The sequence below is a fragment of the Gallus gallus genome, chromosome 1 (assembly GCF_016699485.2).
Source record: "Gallus gallus isolate bGalGal1 chromosome 1, bGalGal1.mat.broiler.GRCg7b, whole genome shotgun sequence".
In the NCBI taxonomy this organism is placed as follows: Eukaryota; Metazoa; Chordata; class Aves; order Galliformes; family Phasianidae; genus Gallus; species Gallus gallus.
The window spans coordinates 130133853-130153010 of NC_052532.1; the positions used below are offsets into that span (position 1 = coordinate 130133853).

Here is a 19158-nt window from a genome sequence, read left to right on the forward strand (position 1 = left end):
GGCAAGAGTAGGTCAATTGCTACAGCTCTGACCATTTACAAAACAGCCCCTAGAAGAACAGAAGCAATGGAATGAGAGGAAATGCTTCTATGTAATATCATTGCTGTCAACGTACTGTTCAACCACTACCCTCTGTGAGATAGTCAGGTTTACACTCAAAACTCCCACTCAAGTGAGAGCGTAGGGGGTTTTACTTGCCTCTGGAAGCAGCAACATTTGGCTACGCTGCTACAACTACCAGTAATACTAATACAGTAAATCAGTGCCTTTCTTTGTACATATATAAGCCAGTAAGCACACATTCAAAGAATACTTTAAATACAGCAATAACACTGCTGGCAAATTTACAGCCCTCAGAATGCCAAGCAACAGATAAAGGTTAAACCAGAAGCGCCTGCCAGTGTTTAGGTGTCTAAAAATAAACAGGCATGGCCTTCCACATACCAATGTTATGATACACCATTTTCTCTGTGCTTCAGTGTGAACATAGCGTAGAGAAGCCGGGATCTTCTAGAGAGAGATCACAGACCCATTTTGTTCTGCCTATGGCACCAGTTGAAAGATTTCCCATCTTGCCTTTTGTTCCCTTTCACTGCATGAAAGAGACGTGACTATACGTGACTGCTGGAACCACCTGTCGCGGTCTGTGCTACTGCTTATACCACGGGTAACAATCAAAATCACAAAATAAAATACAAATACACCTGATGCACTTTCCAAAGCTTTACCACTTTACTCTTTTTGCTTTTAATGACAGGAAAAGATCACGCAGAGAAAGATTTGGCACATGTTATAGGGACATATAGGGACATATAAGGTAATCCAAGGAACAGCACCTCAAAAAAACTAGTTTATTTTGCATTTAAAATAAATTCTACTTAAATACACAAATGAGCAAATACATTGCAAAATTGCTACACTCGCATTAAGCACTACCATCCAAAAAACACCTTTTGATAGCATTCTGTTTGAGAAAACAGAATACATTAGCTGTTCTTTATACTTAAAAATGTTATTTCCTTCTTTCCACCCCGCTGTCATAGCATGTGTTTTAAAACTGCGTTTTAATGTTCAACAAGAGAGAGAGCAACGTGGTTGCCATACTACAGCCTAACAAGAGTACTTCCCCATGCACTTTAAAATAGGACTAAGATGTTGCAATGCTCCATGGCTATGCTGTGACAGAGGACAGGAAGAAGCAGATTAGAAAGGTGCTGTATGGTAACTGTTTTGGCTAAGAAACATAACCACAAGAGACAGGCATTCCTTATTTTTTGTTAGTTCTTCAGACAGGAAAGATAAGATTTCAGAACAGACAGAGGTTCTCGAGTAGAGGTGTTAGATGACAAAGAGTTGCTGAAGGTTAACTTCTAGGAAAGTAAAAACCTGCAGAGATGGGGGAAAAAGGAGAAGGCAGAGGAGAAAGCATATGCCTTTGTTACATCTTGGTCTTTCACTTCTGCTTTGTTTGCAGTAGGCTTGACTCTTCTCAATGACAAAGCACTACACTAACTCCACCTTAATAGGAGTGTGGGCTTGGATGAACTGCACAGGAGCTGCGAGGAGCTCCATGCCATTCCCTTTTGCTAGTACGTAGTCTGCTGCAATTAAGTTACTAGTGCAAGAAATCAGAACTGTGCTGTGTAATTTGCTTTACTAAAGAGAGATCTTTGTATTGCTACTTCTCCACCAACATCTAAATAACACTTAGTTAATTTTCCTGAAAAACACTGGACAAGACAAAGGTGGTTAGCTTCCCTGTGCAAAGCAACTTCCTCTCTTAAGCTTACTTTCTACAATCACATGAAAACATGTTTATAATAGCATTTGAGCCTTCAATACAACTTGACTTTTTCTCTGAATAAAAGCTTTCCGAATAACCTGGCTAGATATAATGCATTTGCCCATCAAAAGTTTCTTTCTCTTCCTCAGCCCACAGCTTAGCTGTGAAACAAGCCTACAGAATCACCAAAGTTCAACTCTTCACTGACTCTGAATTACTTGCCACGGTATATTTGTGAACTCCAGTTTTCAAGACTCTCCTAGAGTGTAGGCCCTCCATCTCCAATCTAAAACATCCATCCCAGTCTAGCTGAGAAAAAGAAGAGAGATTAATTTTTTCTTTTTTTTTTTCCTTTTTTTTTTTTTTAAGAGTACAGAGACAATGTATCCCTAAATGACTTGCGCCTTCTGTGCTAAGCAGCACACCCAGAATTAACAAACCTCAGTTTCCTGACCTTTAAGTTGGATGAACCCTACTTACCACTGTCAAAGTACTGAAGTGAGAACTAATGTATTTATCAGTTCCAATAAGTAGTTTAAATGAGTTCCCAATGAGTGCAATATACTCATAGCTCTCACTGAGGCAGCTCTTCTAGATTTCAAACTTCAGAGGTTTGTGTTTAAAACTCAGTTTCATTTCTACTTACATTTAATTAATGTGACATAGGGTAGTTTTCTCCTCCTTCGCTCTTTACATTTCACACTGTTGATAAATTTGTGCCCTTACGTGCACTACTTGTAACTGATAAAGGTGAATGCCTTTACAGCCTTTTCGAAACCCTCAACTCTTTCAGCTACTTAAGTACACAAAAATGAACCGAATTGTCTGGCGGCAGCAGCCCCACTGAACTAATTTACCTACTGAAAGACAGTGTTTGCAGTAAGATTTCTTGGCTTCTCATTGTGACTCCATTTTTTTCCTTCCTAGTTCTACTCCCTCTCAAATTCTTTGCAACATTAATACTAATAATTATGTATCATTCAGTAGCATTAATAATTTCTGTTACGTTACACCTCACAGGCTCATTCAGTTTCAGGATCACATCTGTAAAAATAGAAATCCACCAGCCCAAAGAGCTTGGCATTCAATGGAGACAACATACAACAAACAAGAAGAAAAGAGAGCTCAGCTTAGAGACAGACAAAATGAAAACACAAACATAGATTTGAAAAAGAAGACATAAAAAACAGGTATATGCACAGCAAGAGGGCTTTGAGTTGGCACGGTTGTGTTTCTTTCTTTTTTAAATAATGCAGTACATTTAAGTGAATTGAAAAGATCAGTATTTTCAGTGTTTGGCTGAAAAGAGGGAGAATATAAAGGTCAGCATACAAGCTAGAAGTTTCATGGGCCAGTAGTGGACAGAGTAGTCACTCTGTCCATGTTACACGCAATATACAGCGTATATTCCACAGCAGTGACATGCAGTGATGGCTAGGAGACAGTCATTGCTGTTACTAACATATACACAGCAGACTTCAACTGCAACTGCAAAACACCACAAAAACAATTAATTAGCAAGAGGTCTTGCTACTACATCTACCCATGAAGACAATAAAAGAGTTGCTGACACGGTATTTTTTGCCCAGGAAGGTGACAAGAGCACCCAACAAACTAATGGGAGGGAAACTAAGTTACTCCTGGTTTTGCCTCTCTCCAGCGCATGCCATTAAAGGACAAGATGTATTCCAAAGTTAGAGCTGTGTCCTACAGGTCAGTACCTGACCAGTTAAGTTCATGCCATTTGTTTGTTTTTTTTTTTTTAAATAAAGACTTCTTGTTAGTCGATTCCATGATTCCAAATCAAATATAGAAAGTTCTTACTGATGGATGTTCTTACTTTAAAAATGGAAACGGTACCTTTAAAAATAGAAACTTGACCTGAGAGGTCTTTCACACCTCACTAAAAACGGTAATTTGGGCAACTAGAATTCAGTTGCCAAATCTGTAGATGGGCCAACCCCAGAGAAGCCAATAGAGCATGACTAAAAGCTGCACAAAAATTGATTACAGCAATACATACAAGATAACTACTGTAAATGGCACTGCTACATTTGTTATTCTTTATAGGTAGTGGAGACACTGTCCATGGCCTCATTTCATGCTTCACTGCATGCATCAGGCCGCTTTACTGTACCAGGTACCGGTTTTGAACTATGATAAGCACTTATCTTGCAGTCTGAAATTTTTTGCTGCCACAACATCAGCAGTGAATCCCTTCTGATATCTGTAGGTACTGCAGCATAAGCCTTTCTCCCTGCTTCAAGAAAAGCATCTCGATACAGGCTCTTACTAGGAAATCTGCAGTGGAGACTGTATTGTCTACATTCTCTTCACAAAGGTTTTATAGACTGATCATTATCTATCTTATCAAAAAGAAGATATGCCACTGAATTTGCTCATTATGTCCCCCAATTCCCATTTTCATTATTACAGTAATTAAGCAAAATCAGCAGCACTCAAAGCAACTGAGAGGGAGGACAGAAAGAAAGATGGCTACACAACAGATCAGTAAAAAGAAGTATGCATTGCTAGGACTCCACACAGCCTAACTGAAAATAATTGTAAAATATATTCATTCTGATAATGAAAAGTACATCTTATGATAGAAAAATATCATTGAGAAAACTTTAGATGGAAGTTACTCACACTGGAAATCGAACTGTATTAAAGAAAAATCTGGGGAAAAAAATTGCTTGATAAGAAAAAAGAAACACTGATCAAACTTTTGCAGTTTGCATTCATGAGAACATGATCACACATAATAAAGCCAAAAACTCTGAGTTAGTTCAGATACAGAGCAGGGACAGCCACAACTGGTGTTCAGTATCTTTGTACTTCAACAATGGTGTGCTACTCCTCCTGGCACAGGAACACATTACACACAGACACAACACTGTGTTTTGTTCCAACAGCTACACAGCAGACAACCAACTGATGTAGAAAGGGATATTGTAAACACAGAAACAATATAATCCTATCTACGAGTAGTTAGATTCAAACAATAGTACTTCCTTTAGAAGAGCATGCTGTATTCATAGCGGTCACATGCTGTTCTGATGCATATGTTGGAGTAACCTAGAGGAATGCCACTCCAATCAATGGAGTGTCAAATAGGAGTGAGTCCAGACTATACAGCATCACTTCAATGCATAAACATATTTGAAATTTAATGTATATACCTAGAACACCATATTATTTGGTCCATTAAGTTCTGCATCCTCTTCTAGCAATGACCAATACTTCTGGGTTAAATGGAAAAGCAATTGCTATTGAACAATGCACCATGCTGTACATGGAGACAAGCAACTGCATCAGCAGAATCCATCTTAAACCCTGAAACAGAAGAGACACTTACAGAGTCCCCTAAAATCTCAACTGTATTAACAAGGAAATGCATTGGGGTTTTTTAATCTTTTTTTGCACTGGAAAAGAGGGACAGAGAATTTACTCTCCAGATACTTTGCCAAAAAAGTTCTAAAATAAACACACTGCTCAAGGATACATTGGAATAGGACTCACACATTTCTATAATGTTAGTCCAGTTTTTCCCACCTCCTCCAATACGACATTACCCTTCCAAATCTATGGCTGACCAATAATTTCTCAACAAAACAACTTTTCTGTTAGTTTTCCACTTGAGCAAAAACAAGATGTCATATACTTGCTCACTCCCTGTCAGTCTACTGTAGGCTTAACAGCTCCCAGATTCTCTGCCACGGAGCAAAGAATCTGGTAGCCCAAATTCTAGCAACAAAGTTCAAGGCTTCCTGCATGGGGGAAGATGGCAGAGTTCCCTGAGCTCCTAGTCAAGATCTGGCAAGCCTGGGACAGAACGTTATACGGTGGGGACTTCCTGGAAACAGGCAGATGCTCTATTTGAGAAAAGCCAACATCAAAACGCTTTGGAATTTACTTTCAGGGGAAGCGTTAAGATAAAAGCAATGTCATTCTCGTACTGAATCTGACTGCAAAGGTTTTCTTAACATCGGTGCTTCCCACAGAAAGAAAATGCCACGTCTCGAGCAGTTTTAACTGTAACTCATATCCTGCTGGGACCAATCATTTCCCAGCATGTAACTGATTACAGGAAGATTCATCAGAATTTTATCTGGATCTTGTTGCCATTAAAACAATACAGTAAATTAAAAAAGAAATTATTTACTGTGACATAAGCATCAAGAGTTTCATGGCTTGAACTGCTACTTCATGGTCCTTGTCCAGAGGCATGGACACAATTCGATCCTAATGGATGTAAAATGACAATAAAAAGATGTAACATGTTTTGTTCTCAATAAACATATATTTTTGCTACAGCTAGATCATCTACACTAGTAGAGCAGAGATTTATTTTTATTTCAGCAGCTATTTCCTAAGAGACACAAGGCAACTTGATTACTACCAAGTAGTTCCCCAGCCCCTGAAAATTAACAGCATGTTAATTTTTTAACTGAATTAATCATGCAGTAATATGGTATTTCTTTTTCAGATGTAATGTATGCGTTCACAAGAAATCAACTACAGTCTACAAATTAAAAGTGACTGACAACTTGTTTCCAAGATGTTACTACTGACACTTCAATATGCTAAATGGAGGTAAGCCTCAAATTACAAGCATTATATAATCAGTTTCTCCCATCAAAAATAAAGCGTGTGTACCTACACATTACAGAAGCCAGTGCTTTGCTGGAAAGATAATTAGGAATTGAGTCATAAAGGTGCTTCACGAAATAGCAGCAATAACGCTGGCCTCTAAAGTTCACGTTATTATAACTTGGTGCACATACAAACACCGCAGAAAACAGTAGTTTTCCCATCCTGAGTACCCAAAGACACACTCCATAGTGCAGCCTGTATCTTTACGGCACATTAAACCACCAAACTTGCTTGTTTCAAGACTAATATCTTCCTCAGTAAACATATCATTTCTAAATGTCTAAATCCATTTTACTTTGCATCTTCCTTTCTCTAACAGCCCAGATGTAAGGTGTGGAAGTCCATGAATCTTGAGTCTGAAAGCTCAAGGGTAACAGAAGGAGCATGTGAAATACAGCTGTACTGAAAATGGATTGATGATCATGTATTTACATTTCCCATCATCAAGGAAATGGGATTTCAACTCTGGGAGATGTCCAATCAGTCTGCATCTGCTGCTTGGATTTCTTTTGTTTCAACAAGGAGGAGTTTGGTTTGGTTTGAGGGTTTTTTGTTTTGTTTCTGAGTGTGTTTTTGGGCTTGTTGTTGTTTTTTGATATTCCATTTGGGAGGTGGAATCTGCAATAATCCATTTATATATTACCACCCTCCACACAAAGAGACATCTCAGTAAAAGCAGACTAGAGCTCTTTCATCAGTCTTTGAATACCAAGTTGCTCATGCAGTTTGCAGTAGCTTAAAACAACCTTCCTTTAAAAGGAAAGAGAGAACACTACCAAAAAGCTGTTTAAAAAAAGAAGTTAGTCTTACATAGCCAAGCTCCAGTCTGAACAATTTATCCTTAAAATACCAAAATTGATCTATATCTTCTTATTTGACAATAGTCTATAGGTATTTCTTACTATAAACGACTGTGCTGACATCTGGGTAAGCACTCCACCTTTTGCAAAAAGAACGTGAACTATCACCACAAGTAGGCACTGATTATGGACTGATTCAGAGGGACTGTGGTAACAACTCCTCCTCTCACAGCATCTCGAGATTTCTTACTTCCATACTGTAAAGATACTGCCCCATTAGGATGAGAATAGCTGACAAAATCATTGCAGAGGGCAGGATTAAAAAAGTAAAAGGCTTATTTCTTGAAAGAGTAAGGATGTTGGAATATGATAAAGGTTTATGCACGTATGTTGGAATATGATCAAGGCATGTACATATGAAGTCTACATGGTCAGTGCAGGCACAGAACAAGCTCTCAAAATTTCGGAATGTCACGTGACTTTTCAGTTAGGAGATAAGGGATCCTTCTTCAAGAGTCATACTGACATGGTATATCAGCAAAGAGTTATTCCCATATCAGTGTAATACGTTGTCAATTAAATATCTAAGAGCTTAACTAAATATCAAGAATAGAAAAAAAAAAAAGAACAAGGACCACTGGAGTATCAAATGTATCAAATTCCTTCCCACCTTCCAAAGTTCTTTTTAAAAAAGTCTGGGCCATTCTGGATAAATGACAGAGATAAGCAGCTACAGTGCACATTTACACCATTCTGTGCATAACCTGAAGTGAAACAGAAAATTCCACAGAAGCAGAGGGAAGCACCTCTGCAAAACGCCTTCAGCCACTCAGTCAAGCAGGCTGTTTCTGCAATGCTCTTCTGTCAGCCAAAGGAACAGGGAGATGAACTCTGACCAAAAGCACCACACCCTGTATATACACCCAACCCAGACTTAAATAACAAACCAGCAATCTATTTACCTTGAATCTGCTAGTAAAGAGATCCATCTTGGAAACAAGATCTTTTCTGCTGTAAATTCCCTGCAGTCCCAGAAGACACTTTAGCCGTACTTCAGCTTGCTACAAGAGAAAGAGAAATCTGCTAATACGTTATCTCTGATGTTATTTACTATTGGCATATATATTATACAAATAAGAACTCTGTGTGGGTGCCTACAGCATATTACCTAAATGCTGCCTCATTTTCTTTATTAGTGATATCAGTATTCTACTCCGTGTGCCTCTTTCCCTCTCTCCAAGAAAGCCTGCAGTGAGCCAAATGTAAAAATGACCCCTTCCTGGACACTTCTGTGCATAGTCATGGCCTTTGCTTCTTTCTTTCGTCCCTTCTTTGTTGTGTTTGGCACTCTGCAAGCTGTGAATTGCCAGGGAGCAGCTGAGAGTGCTCTGGAGGACAAACTCCCAAGAAACACCGTGCAGCTTCAAAGCCCCAGCACTTGTCAGGCTCCCTAAGATTCAAAGAAACTCTCCAAAACATCGCAGTTAATACAAGCAACAGAATGCAAAAGACAAATAAATTCATCCATTTAAATACATACAAAGAAAAGATTACAAATGACCTACTTAATACCATCAGCACTCTTCCATAAAATCAACTTTGTTCACCTCCTTACAATGTCTGACTCAGACAACAGTTACACCTCTACAAGGACTCCAAGAAATTCCAGCCCAGCAAAACTCCCCAAGGAAGAAACACATCTTAGAAATGCACCACCTTATCATTACCGATTCTCATAGAACCAAAGATCACAGAATGCATTGGGCTAGAGGAGACCTTAAAGATCATGTAGTTCCAAACCCACTGCCATAAGGCAGGGTTGCCAGTCACTAGCTCAGGCCACCCAGGGCTCCATCCAACCTGGCCATGAACACCTCCAGAGATGGGGCATCCACAGCTTCTCTTGGCAGCCTGTGCCAGTGTCTCATCACCCTCCAAGTAGAAAGTTTCTTCTGAAATTTCTCGCTGTCCTATTTCAACCTACTTTATTTTATCTGAAAATCATTACCCTTTGTCTTATCGCTGCACTCCCAGATAAGGAGTCCCTTCCCACCTTCCCTGTAGACCCCCTTTATGTACTGGATGGCTGCCATTAGGTCTCCTTAGAGCTTTCCCTTCTCTAGGCTCAACAAGCTCAGCTCCCTCAGTCTTTCCTCACAGAAGAGGAGCTCCAGCCCTCTGATCATCTTTGCAGCCCTCCTTTGGACGTGCTCCGACAGTTCCATATCCTTCTCATGCTGGAGACCCCAGATCTGGATGCAGTACACCACATGGGGCCTCAAAAGAGCAGAGTAGAGGGGGATAGTCACATCTGTTGCCCTGCTGACCACCCCTCTTCTGATGCAGCTCAGGATACAGTTGGTCTTCTGGGATGCAAGTACACAATGCCAGCTCATACTGAGTTTTTCCATCCACCAACATTACCAAGACCACCTTCTCTCCATGCACTTATCACCCAGTCTGTATACACATCTGAGATTTCTCCAACCCAGGTGCAGGACCTTGCACTTGGCCAAGATAAATGGCAGTCCATGGAACAGCAACACGTGAATTCCCCAGGAATGAAAAAGTTCAAGACACAGCTCTCAGCAGGTAAAGTGATGAGCACAGTCCTTTGAGAAAGGGGTAATCCCTTTGGATTTCCTGGTACTCAGCCAAACCATCAACTTTGGCAGCTCTATCCCAATGCTGACTAAGCTGAAGGCTCAAACTTCCAGAGTCAGGCCAGAGAAGGAGACAACCTCGCTCTTGCAGCACAGTAACACCACGCCCCATATCAGTCTGAAGACCATGAAGCACATTGCCAGTCTTGGCTGGACTGTCCTACCAAACCCAGTGTGTAGGCCAGATTTGGCATCTTCTGACTTCTGTCTGTTCAGGCCAATGAAAGATAGACTGCACAAGTAACATTTTCCCAGCAGTGATGCTATCACAGCATCTGTGAAGCAGTGAGTCACCTCAGCTGGTGGAAATTTTTATGAGCACGGCATGCAGGCTCTTCTTGTTCACACATAGGAAAAATGCATAGCTAATGGGGGTGACTATATTGAAAAACTGTTACACAGCTGAGAATTTGCTCTATCAAATAGCATTATTATGCTCTTTGTATCTGTTGTAGTTTCCATGGAAATAAATGAGGAATTACCTACAGAGCAACCTACATACAAATGTTATGCCTTCTGCCTGTTTCTTTTCTACACTGGCATATTGTATTTTGAGCATTTTATGAAGAAAAATAATAAATAGGCTGCTTTGAGCTTGGCATAGTGGGTAAATAGTTAACCCCGCAATGTGTCCCGTCATTAGTACTGCTGCTTCACAGATGCCTCAAAAGACGAGGACTTCTCTTTATCCAACTTTTAAATCATCTCCTGTGCATCTCTAAACCTTTCAAATGACTGAAGCTTTAGATGTCATTAAGGAAGTTATTTTGAGGATCTAACATAGAAATATCACGGTGTTCCTTAAAGATAAAACACCAGGGATATCTGCCAGCACTGTAGGCCTTGAATCAGTCTCTTCATATTAATTCATTAATTCTTCCTGCTAACAACAGCAAGAAAAATTAAGGAAATCTGAGAAAGGAGACAACCTACACATAGGTTACCTATTACTACAAGTTCCTGTTCAATTCCTATGATGGAAAGCAAAAGGATGACATCTAGTAGCAGGGTTTGACCAAAAGTTTTTCATAAGACAACTATATGCTAGAAAAACAGAGTGAAATATCCATAGGTGATGATGAATACTGCTCTCTAACCCTGCATGTGATAAACCAGCAGCATATATTTTCCAAATTGTGTTCACTTTTACAGCTAAAGACCTAGTCTGAGGTAGAGACTCTTGTCCCACCTTACTGCTTCCTACAGCCACAAGTGCTCCACAACATGCAACTCCACTCAGTCTCGGCTTGTTACCTATAATTGTCTACTGCCAGAAGTTGCACAGGCTGGAGCACTGCACACTGTTCAGCCAGTGTGCTACAATCATCATTTCAGCTGTCCCTGGTATCTTACCATGAGCTATTCCTTGAGAAAAGAGACATTTTTGATGGATGGGGACTTTTTTTTTTTTTTTTTTTTTTTTTAAAGTTTGTAATAATTTGTTGGATGGTCACATAGTCCTTGGAGAACAGCAAACGATTAGTGAAGGGAAATAATATAAGCACATCTTCATTCAGGATACTCTGAACATACGTCGTCCTTTGGCTGTATCATAGTGCATTTTGCCCCAGCCTGCAAAGACTGCCAGGAAAAAAATCAGTAAGACAGTGAGCAGCTCTACTGACATCAAAGAGCTTTACATGGACTCCAACACTGCTTAGACAAACTCACAAGATTTCAGATTTCAGTGTTAGAAGACTTTGGTGTTGCTCCTATCCAAGAGATGGGGTTATTCAGTAAGTAGAGGCTGGGACAAAGACGATTTTACAATGTCAGGCTGAGTAACTGCTCCTCCTCGACACTCTCCAAATAACATATTAGGAAAAACAGGCCTACACACACACACACACACACACACACACACACACTTGCCTCAACCACCCCCGCCCCCAAAAAAGTCTGTATACAGAAATATGACCTCTGGAAAGAAAACCACTATGTTAACATGAACATTTGAAGAAAGGATTTCAGAAATTGTTAGAACAATGGGATCTGTTTTACAGCCATGTTGCTTGGGAGACAAAATTACATCTCAATTTCTTGAGATTTGCCAGGGCTATCACATGGTCAAGACACAAGATCATCACAACAGAAGTTTGTTTCCCACAGGATTTCTCTAGGTTTTGGGTTTTTGGTTTTGTTTTTTTTTTTCTTCTGTTCTGAAAGTCTAAGGAGAAAATCTCATAAACTTGCCCTGAAGTTCAAGACAAAGCTAGATTAGCATGTTGGGAGGTCTCAAGTATGAGTGCATGCATGTGCACAAATATCTCCATTCCCACTGCCTCTGCCTTCTCCTCTGCTGGTTCTCCTTTCCACTTTCCCTATCCTTACTCTTCATCATCTCAATTTTTCTGGTGTCTAACTCTTAACTTCTTACACAGCACTTCCATTTAATCTGAATGCTCACTTAATAGCTACGTACCACCTTGGAAGAATACTAATGTCTTTGAGCACAAGTTAAGTGACCCGGTTTCACAAATGCACTGGTAAGTGACTGGCCTTATAAAATTGTTATATAAAATTGTCCAATTGCACATGGCAGTCACGTTTACTGTCAAGCTTTAGAAAAATAAAGTTATGTTATTACTAGCAGATGAACATAAACTACTTGAAAAATTATCTTTATAGCATTGTTCTGAAACTGTTACTGAGCCAAAGAGGGATGTTGATATACAACCTCTTGCACTCAGACAATAGCCTTTCGTGTAGAAATACATTTCAAATTGAGGTATAATGGCAAAACAGTATGCCACGGAGAAGAAAGAATGATTAGATTCTAATTAAGCATTTTGGAGACAAAACATTAACTTTTTTTTTCCTCCTTAAAGACTCCCAAATGACTGAACTTAATGTCTGTTCACAACATTGCAGATGATCCTGGCCAGATTTTTCCCCATAGTTGGAAGACTGCTGTGGTGGTTCAACTCTGCGGCCTGAATTATTTGACAAATCTCTATGGAATATTCTAAAAGCAAACTGGCTCCAGGAGGTATCAGTTTCTTGCTGCCCATCACCATCAAGGCCGAATGGGAACACTTATTAAGGGTGTAATCTTCAAAAATTACTACTTAGTCTCACAGTTTGATAATTCTCCTAAATGAACATACACGAAAAAATGTATATATTGTGATCAGATAAAATTAATGCAGGAAAAGAGAAGGGTTCTTGACAGATTTGTTGCTTCTGAAAATCTACCTTTACAGAAATGGCAGAAAGCAGGGAAATAAGAGGCTTTGTGCTCCCCCTCCTGGCTTTGTGTTAAGCTACAATTTTGTTTACAGAACACATACCTAAAACTAACACAAAACAGAGTTTATACACACTTTAAAGGTAGCCTGCAGAAGTACGCTGTGACAATTCTGGTAAACAACTATTCATGATAAATATCCACATCTTCCTCAAAACTGTCACGTGTTTTAGAAGCATGAAAATAGCTTAAGCTTTAGGATTCTTCCAAATCAGAAGACTTCCCATCTACTGCCCCCACATAGAAGAAAAATTAAAAACTTTACCTTATCATACAGCATCCATCCAATGTATTTTAAGTAGCTATCATTTAAAAAAACATCTGGGTATGTTTTAATCCAGTTGCCAATTTCTTCAATGCAAGTAGCTCGTATCTCAGGGACCACATCACTGTGAAATTATAAAAACGTAATATTAATACATTAACATGCCTAATACACATTAAAATATTATTTGTAATATTTTTTCCTGAAATTGCTGAAGTATACACAATCCAACAGATTAAAAATACCTTTATGCTAGTGTTTTAAGTTAGCCTTCAGTCAACAACTAAGTCACTTTTAGCTACACATTTCACAGAATCATCACTGTGAAGCTCGAGATTAAGTCTCAATCACAAACGCACTGCTCTGTAGCTGGCAGGCAAAACTTAAGAAGCAAACTCTAGAGAGGTCATTTGCTAAATGCAAATTGCTTAGACTAACATAACTGCTATATTTTCCTGGACAACATCAGTGCCTCTATGACATTTAACATGATTCCGATGTCTGGACAATCTAAACAAGAGCCTCTTGAGAATGTAGATACACCTCACAACTCTATTTTATTCTTACCGATAGCGACTTAGGAACGTCCCTTTGAAAATGGCATGCATCATATTCTGTATCTCCACAAGCTTCTGATCATACTGAAACAGAAAGAGAACCGAATGTTTCAATTCACATGAAAAATCTGCATCGGTGCACTTACAGTACTGCTGTGGTCCAAATCACTACTATTTACTCACGATACCAACACAAAACTAGAGGTTTTTCTGCACTGACTATTGGCCTTTTCACTGCTTCATACTGATAAAAGATTTATCAGGTATCAACTACAAACCTTGATAGAAAACACAATATTTTTTATATGGTGAGTCATCTGGTACCAACACAAAGCACAACTAGTATGCAATCTTCACATACACATTCAAATTCTCCTTTCACGCACTTTAAGAGAGATGGAAGAGAGGCAGGCCAAAGAATTTTCTAGAATGACCTAATACCACACTGAGCATGTATTTTAACCAAGCCCAGAACATCCAGTTTTGAAATGCTGGAAATACGTTGCTTAAGGTAAATGTTTTTTCATCAATAGCATCAGAAAGGGTGACAAAATTGGTTCTATTTCACCCTAACATGACATTTTGTCTGTTTTTCCTATAAGATCAAGATGTTAAAAACTCCGGTCTCACCAAACACTACTACCTATGGAAAAGGTGCTATTTCTGTACCATAAGAATCCTTGGACATACAAAGCACAGAACACAGGTAAACAGTTCTAAAGTCAGGAAAGAAAGAGCTATGCTTCACTGCCATACACTGAGCTACTTCAATGAGGATTTATTTCTTCTAGTCAAAGTCCTGCCTCTGGAGGTGATAAGGAGCTGTTTGACTGACCAGAGAAGAAATGATAGAAACTAAGCACAAGACAGATACAGCTCACGTTATGACCATTTTTACAGTGTTTTACTTATAGAGATACGACAGCTATCCCAGGTCCTTTTTCATTCATTTCCTATACTGAAACTTAGTTAAAGACCTACAACTTTGACTTCTAATATGTATAAACTGCACTCCCACAACACCAGAGCTCTTAAAGGAATTACACGTGCATGTAAACCTGTATTTGTGTAGGGATCAAAGGCTAACAAAGCATTTAGGACTGACATTACAAGTTAACAGTATATAGGTCAGTTATCACCTTAGTAACTTTTATACAGCTTAATCTAGGCAGGCACAAATGCTCTGCAGCATGCATTAGATAGTTATAAACCTCAAAGAACTGTAGCAGCTCAGAAATAAGCAGTCAGCAATCCCACTTTTTACACCTTCTCTCATCTCCCATACAAAACACCTGCCTAACCTCTTTCCTTTTTCTCTCTAGCTGGTCAAGTCTGTAATTGGTCTTCTTGCCACTTATCCTGTTCTTTTCCACTTCATATAATCGCTGAGCATTGTGCTTGTTGACATCAAGGTTCAGATGCACACTTATAACTGCTGTCAGAAGTTTCATTGCTGTAAAGGAAACAAACCCAACATATTCAGCTTAGCTCAGATGTATGTAGCATAAATATATCCACCACTTTACCACAAAAAGCATAAGGCTAGCCAAATCCAATTTATTATCCACAATAGAAATAACACTACATTAAAGTAATTTGTTTTAAAATACAGTGTTTTTAAGGCAGATGATGATCAAAAAGGAAAATGTAGTGATATTACTGGTGATTTACAGCTTTTGGCAACAGTTCACTGACTTGTCAGAGATGTAATTTACTGGCCAAGACTCGTCCTAATTTAAGTAATTCCATCTGCAAAAGAATCTAGAGCTGTGGAATAGGTATGCTTCAGTTAAAAAAAAAAAGTGAAGCTGTCCCTCCAAAAAGGCTGGCAATCTTAATACTTTACTTGAATTAACAAAACTTCTTGTTCCTTTAAGAACATGTTGGTCTGCATGTATTTCAAGTGGCTTCCTGAGCTTTTGAAGCAAGCAGTGTATTTAGAACAAATTATACATCAGTGTACTTTATGGCAGAGAGGTTATTTATTGGCTTTAAAAAAAAGTGGCTTTAGAGGCATGATGCTGTACCAAATAAAAATGTGCTACAAGCAGTGCTCTTTTTAGCACAGATACCACAAGAACAGCAGCTCGCCAAAGAAAGCTTTCATGGATAATGCATTTAATGCAACCTCAACCTCACTGCATTAATTATTGGAGGGAGGAAAACTATCAACACAGAAAAAGCAGTAACTGATTACAGAGAGATCATGGCTGAATTCTAAAGTTAGTCCTGTCAGGCATTGAAGAGAATTTCTTTAGCAAGAAAAATCACTGTAAATTAATCCTATCTAAAACATACAGGTTTTGTTCAGTTACAAATGGGAATAAATTAATTATATTACAGTAACGTACATTAGGAGGAAAGCAGTGTTAATGCATAAGAAGAGAACGACTGCTCCAGTGAAGGCTTTTCGATTTTGGAAAGTTCTGCTATAGCAACTCTGAGAGTTGTTTTACCTGCCAAAGTGCTTGTGTGTCTAAATGCTCTGATCACAGAATCTGCTAAGCCTGTAAGCAGTGAGATGATAGTATCCATCAAGTAGCTGTCATACAGGATGCTGCACTGGCACTGTTGAACAAGTACTGCAATGAATTCACAGAAATTGGCCTTGAACTTCTTCCAGTATGGTCCTGTTCTGATCACAGGATAGTCTTCATTGCTCTGCACATGGAAAAGAAAGCATACATGTACATCTCTCCCACTGAACAGTAGAGTTTTGCTGACAGCCAGCTAAATCCTAGCTCCTCTGTAACTTTTCTCATGGTTACTACTACAAAGTAAAGACGTGCAACTACATAATAGGCAAGCACATATAGAAAGTAGAGCTACACTGTCATGACAGCTCCCAACTTAAAACAGCAAATGGGAGGCAGCTATCAACACATGGGAGAGGATATGTGAAGTCACACACAGTACCATGAATAACTTCCATTTGCATAAACCATGAGCGCTCCTGGCCTCTACTTCCCCACAAGTAGTACCGTAGTATTTCCCCCCACACAGCCCTTCCTGTTCCTGCAACTGTATGGTAAAATTCAAGAGGAAATAATGCAACTGAAAAAGAACTGTAACCTGGCCAAACTGTTTTTTTGGTTGGATGAGGTGGTTGTACTGGTTTTGGCTGAGATCAGAGTTAATTTTCTCCGTAGTAGCTGGTATGGTGCTTTCTTTTGGATTTGTGATGAGAACAGTGATAATAACACACTAATGACTTAGATGCTGCTGAGCGGTGCTTACATTAAGTCAACAACCTTTCTGCTTCTCATGCTGTCTAGCAATCAAGGAGGCTGGGGATACACAAGAAGCTGGGAGGGGACACAACAAGGACAGCTGATCCTAAAAGACTAAAGGATATCCCATACCATGTAGTGTCATGCTTAACAATAAAAGCTGGGGGAAAGAGACAGGGTTGGAAAAGGGGCATTAGGCATGATGGAATTTGTCTTCCTAAGAAACTGCAACATGTAATGCAGCTCTGCTTTCCTGAAAATGGCTGAGCACCTGCCTGCCGATGGGAAGTAGAGAACAAATTCCTTCTTTTGCTTTGCTTTCACAGCTTTTGTTTTACCTATTAAACTGCCTTTATCTCGAGCCATGAATTTTTCACTTTCACGTTTTCATTCTTTCCCCCATCCCACTTAGGGTGACAGACCGAGCGGCTGTGCAGGGCTGAGCTGTCTACCAGGGCTAAACTAAAACAGTGGTTCAACACATAACCACACAAAAGTGTCTTAAACAAGAGATCTGACAGTGGGGAAACAGAAACAAACAACTGCAGCACAGGGTGGGATGAGACTGTTTTCCTCAGCAGCACAAAGAGTTTAATCAGACTCCAGAGTGGAGACAAATACTGAGTCACTCACCTGTGCCACGAGTACCGAAGTCTCAAACCCCCCCCACAGATACAGTAAGCAGGCAATCTTTCTGATGTTACGCAAAGAGCAAGTTACAATAAAGCTACAAATGTGTTCACAGTACACATCTTTAGGTCTTGTCCAACCTTGGTCATTCTATGATTCTATGACCATGCCAGGAAGAAAGCAGACAGATGGCAGACTCAGGAATGCCTGGAACCCAAGGAGTATTAGGAAACATGGAATCTTGGATGCGTTCCTAATCAGGTTACAAGACTTAGTTCAGACTTTACAGTAGAAGCAAGTGCCAAGTAAGAATGGAAAGGAATGCTGCAAGTGATGTATGGGAAGAGTTATTATAGAAAAGCTGTTTTTTTTTTTTTTTAAATATTCTTCTGATCAAATGTCTGTGTTCACAAGAGAATGCTTTTATGAAGAAAGCTTTTGAACAAAACTGTCTGCCAAAAACTCCATGTGCATGTGCAAAGGTTGCTGGAAGGGATGGGAAATGCACCAGTCTCTCTAAAACACTACAGGAGGTGGTGTGGCTTATCCAGCAGACAGCTAAGCATCACACAACCTTTAGCTCACTCTCAGCCTCTCCGTGGTATTAAGGAGATAACTGAAAAAGTACTAGAACTTTTGGGTTGAGATAAGGACAGCTGGATAAGAAAGAAAGAAAAAAAAATTAAAACCAAAAAACTAAAGCTAATGATGCACAGTACAATGGCTCACTGCTAGCTGACCAAGGCCCAGACAGTGCCCAAGAAACAGCAGCCCTGCCAGCCAACCTGCCCCAGTTTGATTGCTGAGTATGACATCACAGATTATGGTATATCCTTCTAGACAATCTGGGACAGCTATCCTGGTTCTGTTTCTTCCAAGCCTCCTCGCTGGCAGGGCAGTATGAAAAGCAGGAAAGTCCTTGACACAACATAAGAGCTGCTAAGCAACAACTAAAACATCAATGTCTTATCAACGTTATCCTCATCATAAACATAAAACACAGCACCACAACATCTACCAGGAAGAAAATTACCTCAGCCAAAATCAGTACAGAGCAGTTCAACTTAGCCAGCTCAGCAAGTTCTCTTCACTTCCCTTCAAAATCAATAGCAAGGAATAGGCACTCCAAAATGCGAGCAGTTTAAAACCCAAACCAGAGGTCTAAAACAGACCAGATGAAGGAGATCTCAGAAGTGCATAATTATCTCTATCCACCAATACACATTTTAATATCACTAGTTCTCATGTACTTCCCTACACTGGAGACAGTCACGGAATTATGCAGCTGAGATACAGCTACAGAAAATGCTACACTACAGTTGAAGAG

At 39.5% G+C, this 19158-nt stretch overlaps 1 protein-coding gene across 4 annotated transcripts in view; it reads right to left on the reverse strand.

Moving 5' to 3' along the window:
* Window positions 1-19158, reverse strand: part of STAG3 (stromal antigen 3) — a 58187-nt gene that overhangs the window by 26412 nt on the left and 12617 nt on the right. For all 4 annotated transcript variants that reach the window (NM_001277835.2, XM_015277701.4, XM_015277703.4 and 1 more), the window contains 6 exons: window positions 16428-16632; window positions 15273-15424; window positions 13982-14055; window positions 13415-13538; window positions 8202-8300; window positions 5949-6028 (listed from right to left, as the gene is read on the reverse strand). In NM_001277835.2, coding sequence (NP_001264764.2) covers window positions 5949-6028; window positions 8202-8300; window positions 13415-13538; window positions 13982-14055; window positions 15273-15424; window positions 16428-16632 — 734 coding nt within the window. The remainder of the gene's footprint in view (window positions 1-5948; window positions 6029-8201; window positions 8301-13414; window positions 13539-13981; window positions 14056-15272; window positions 15425-16427; window positions 16633-19158) is intronic.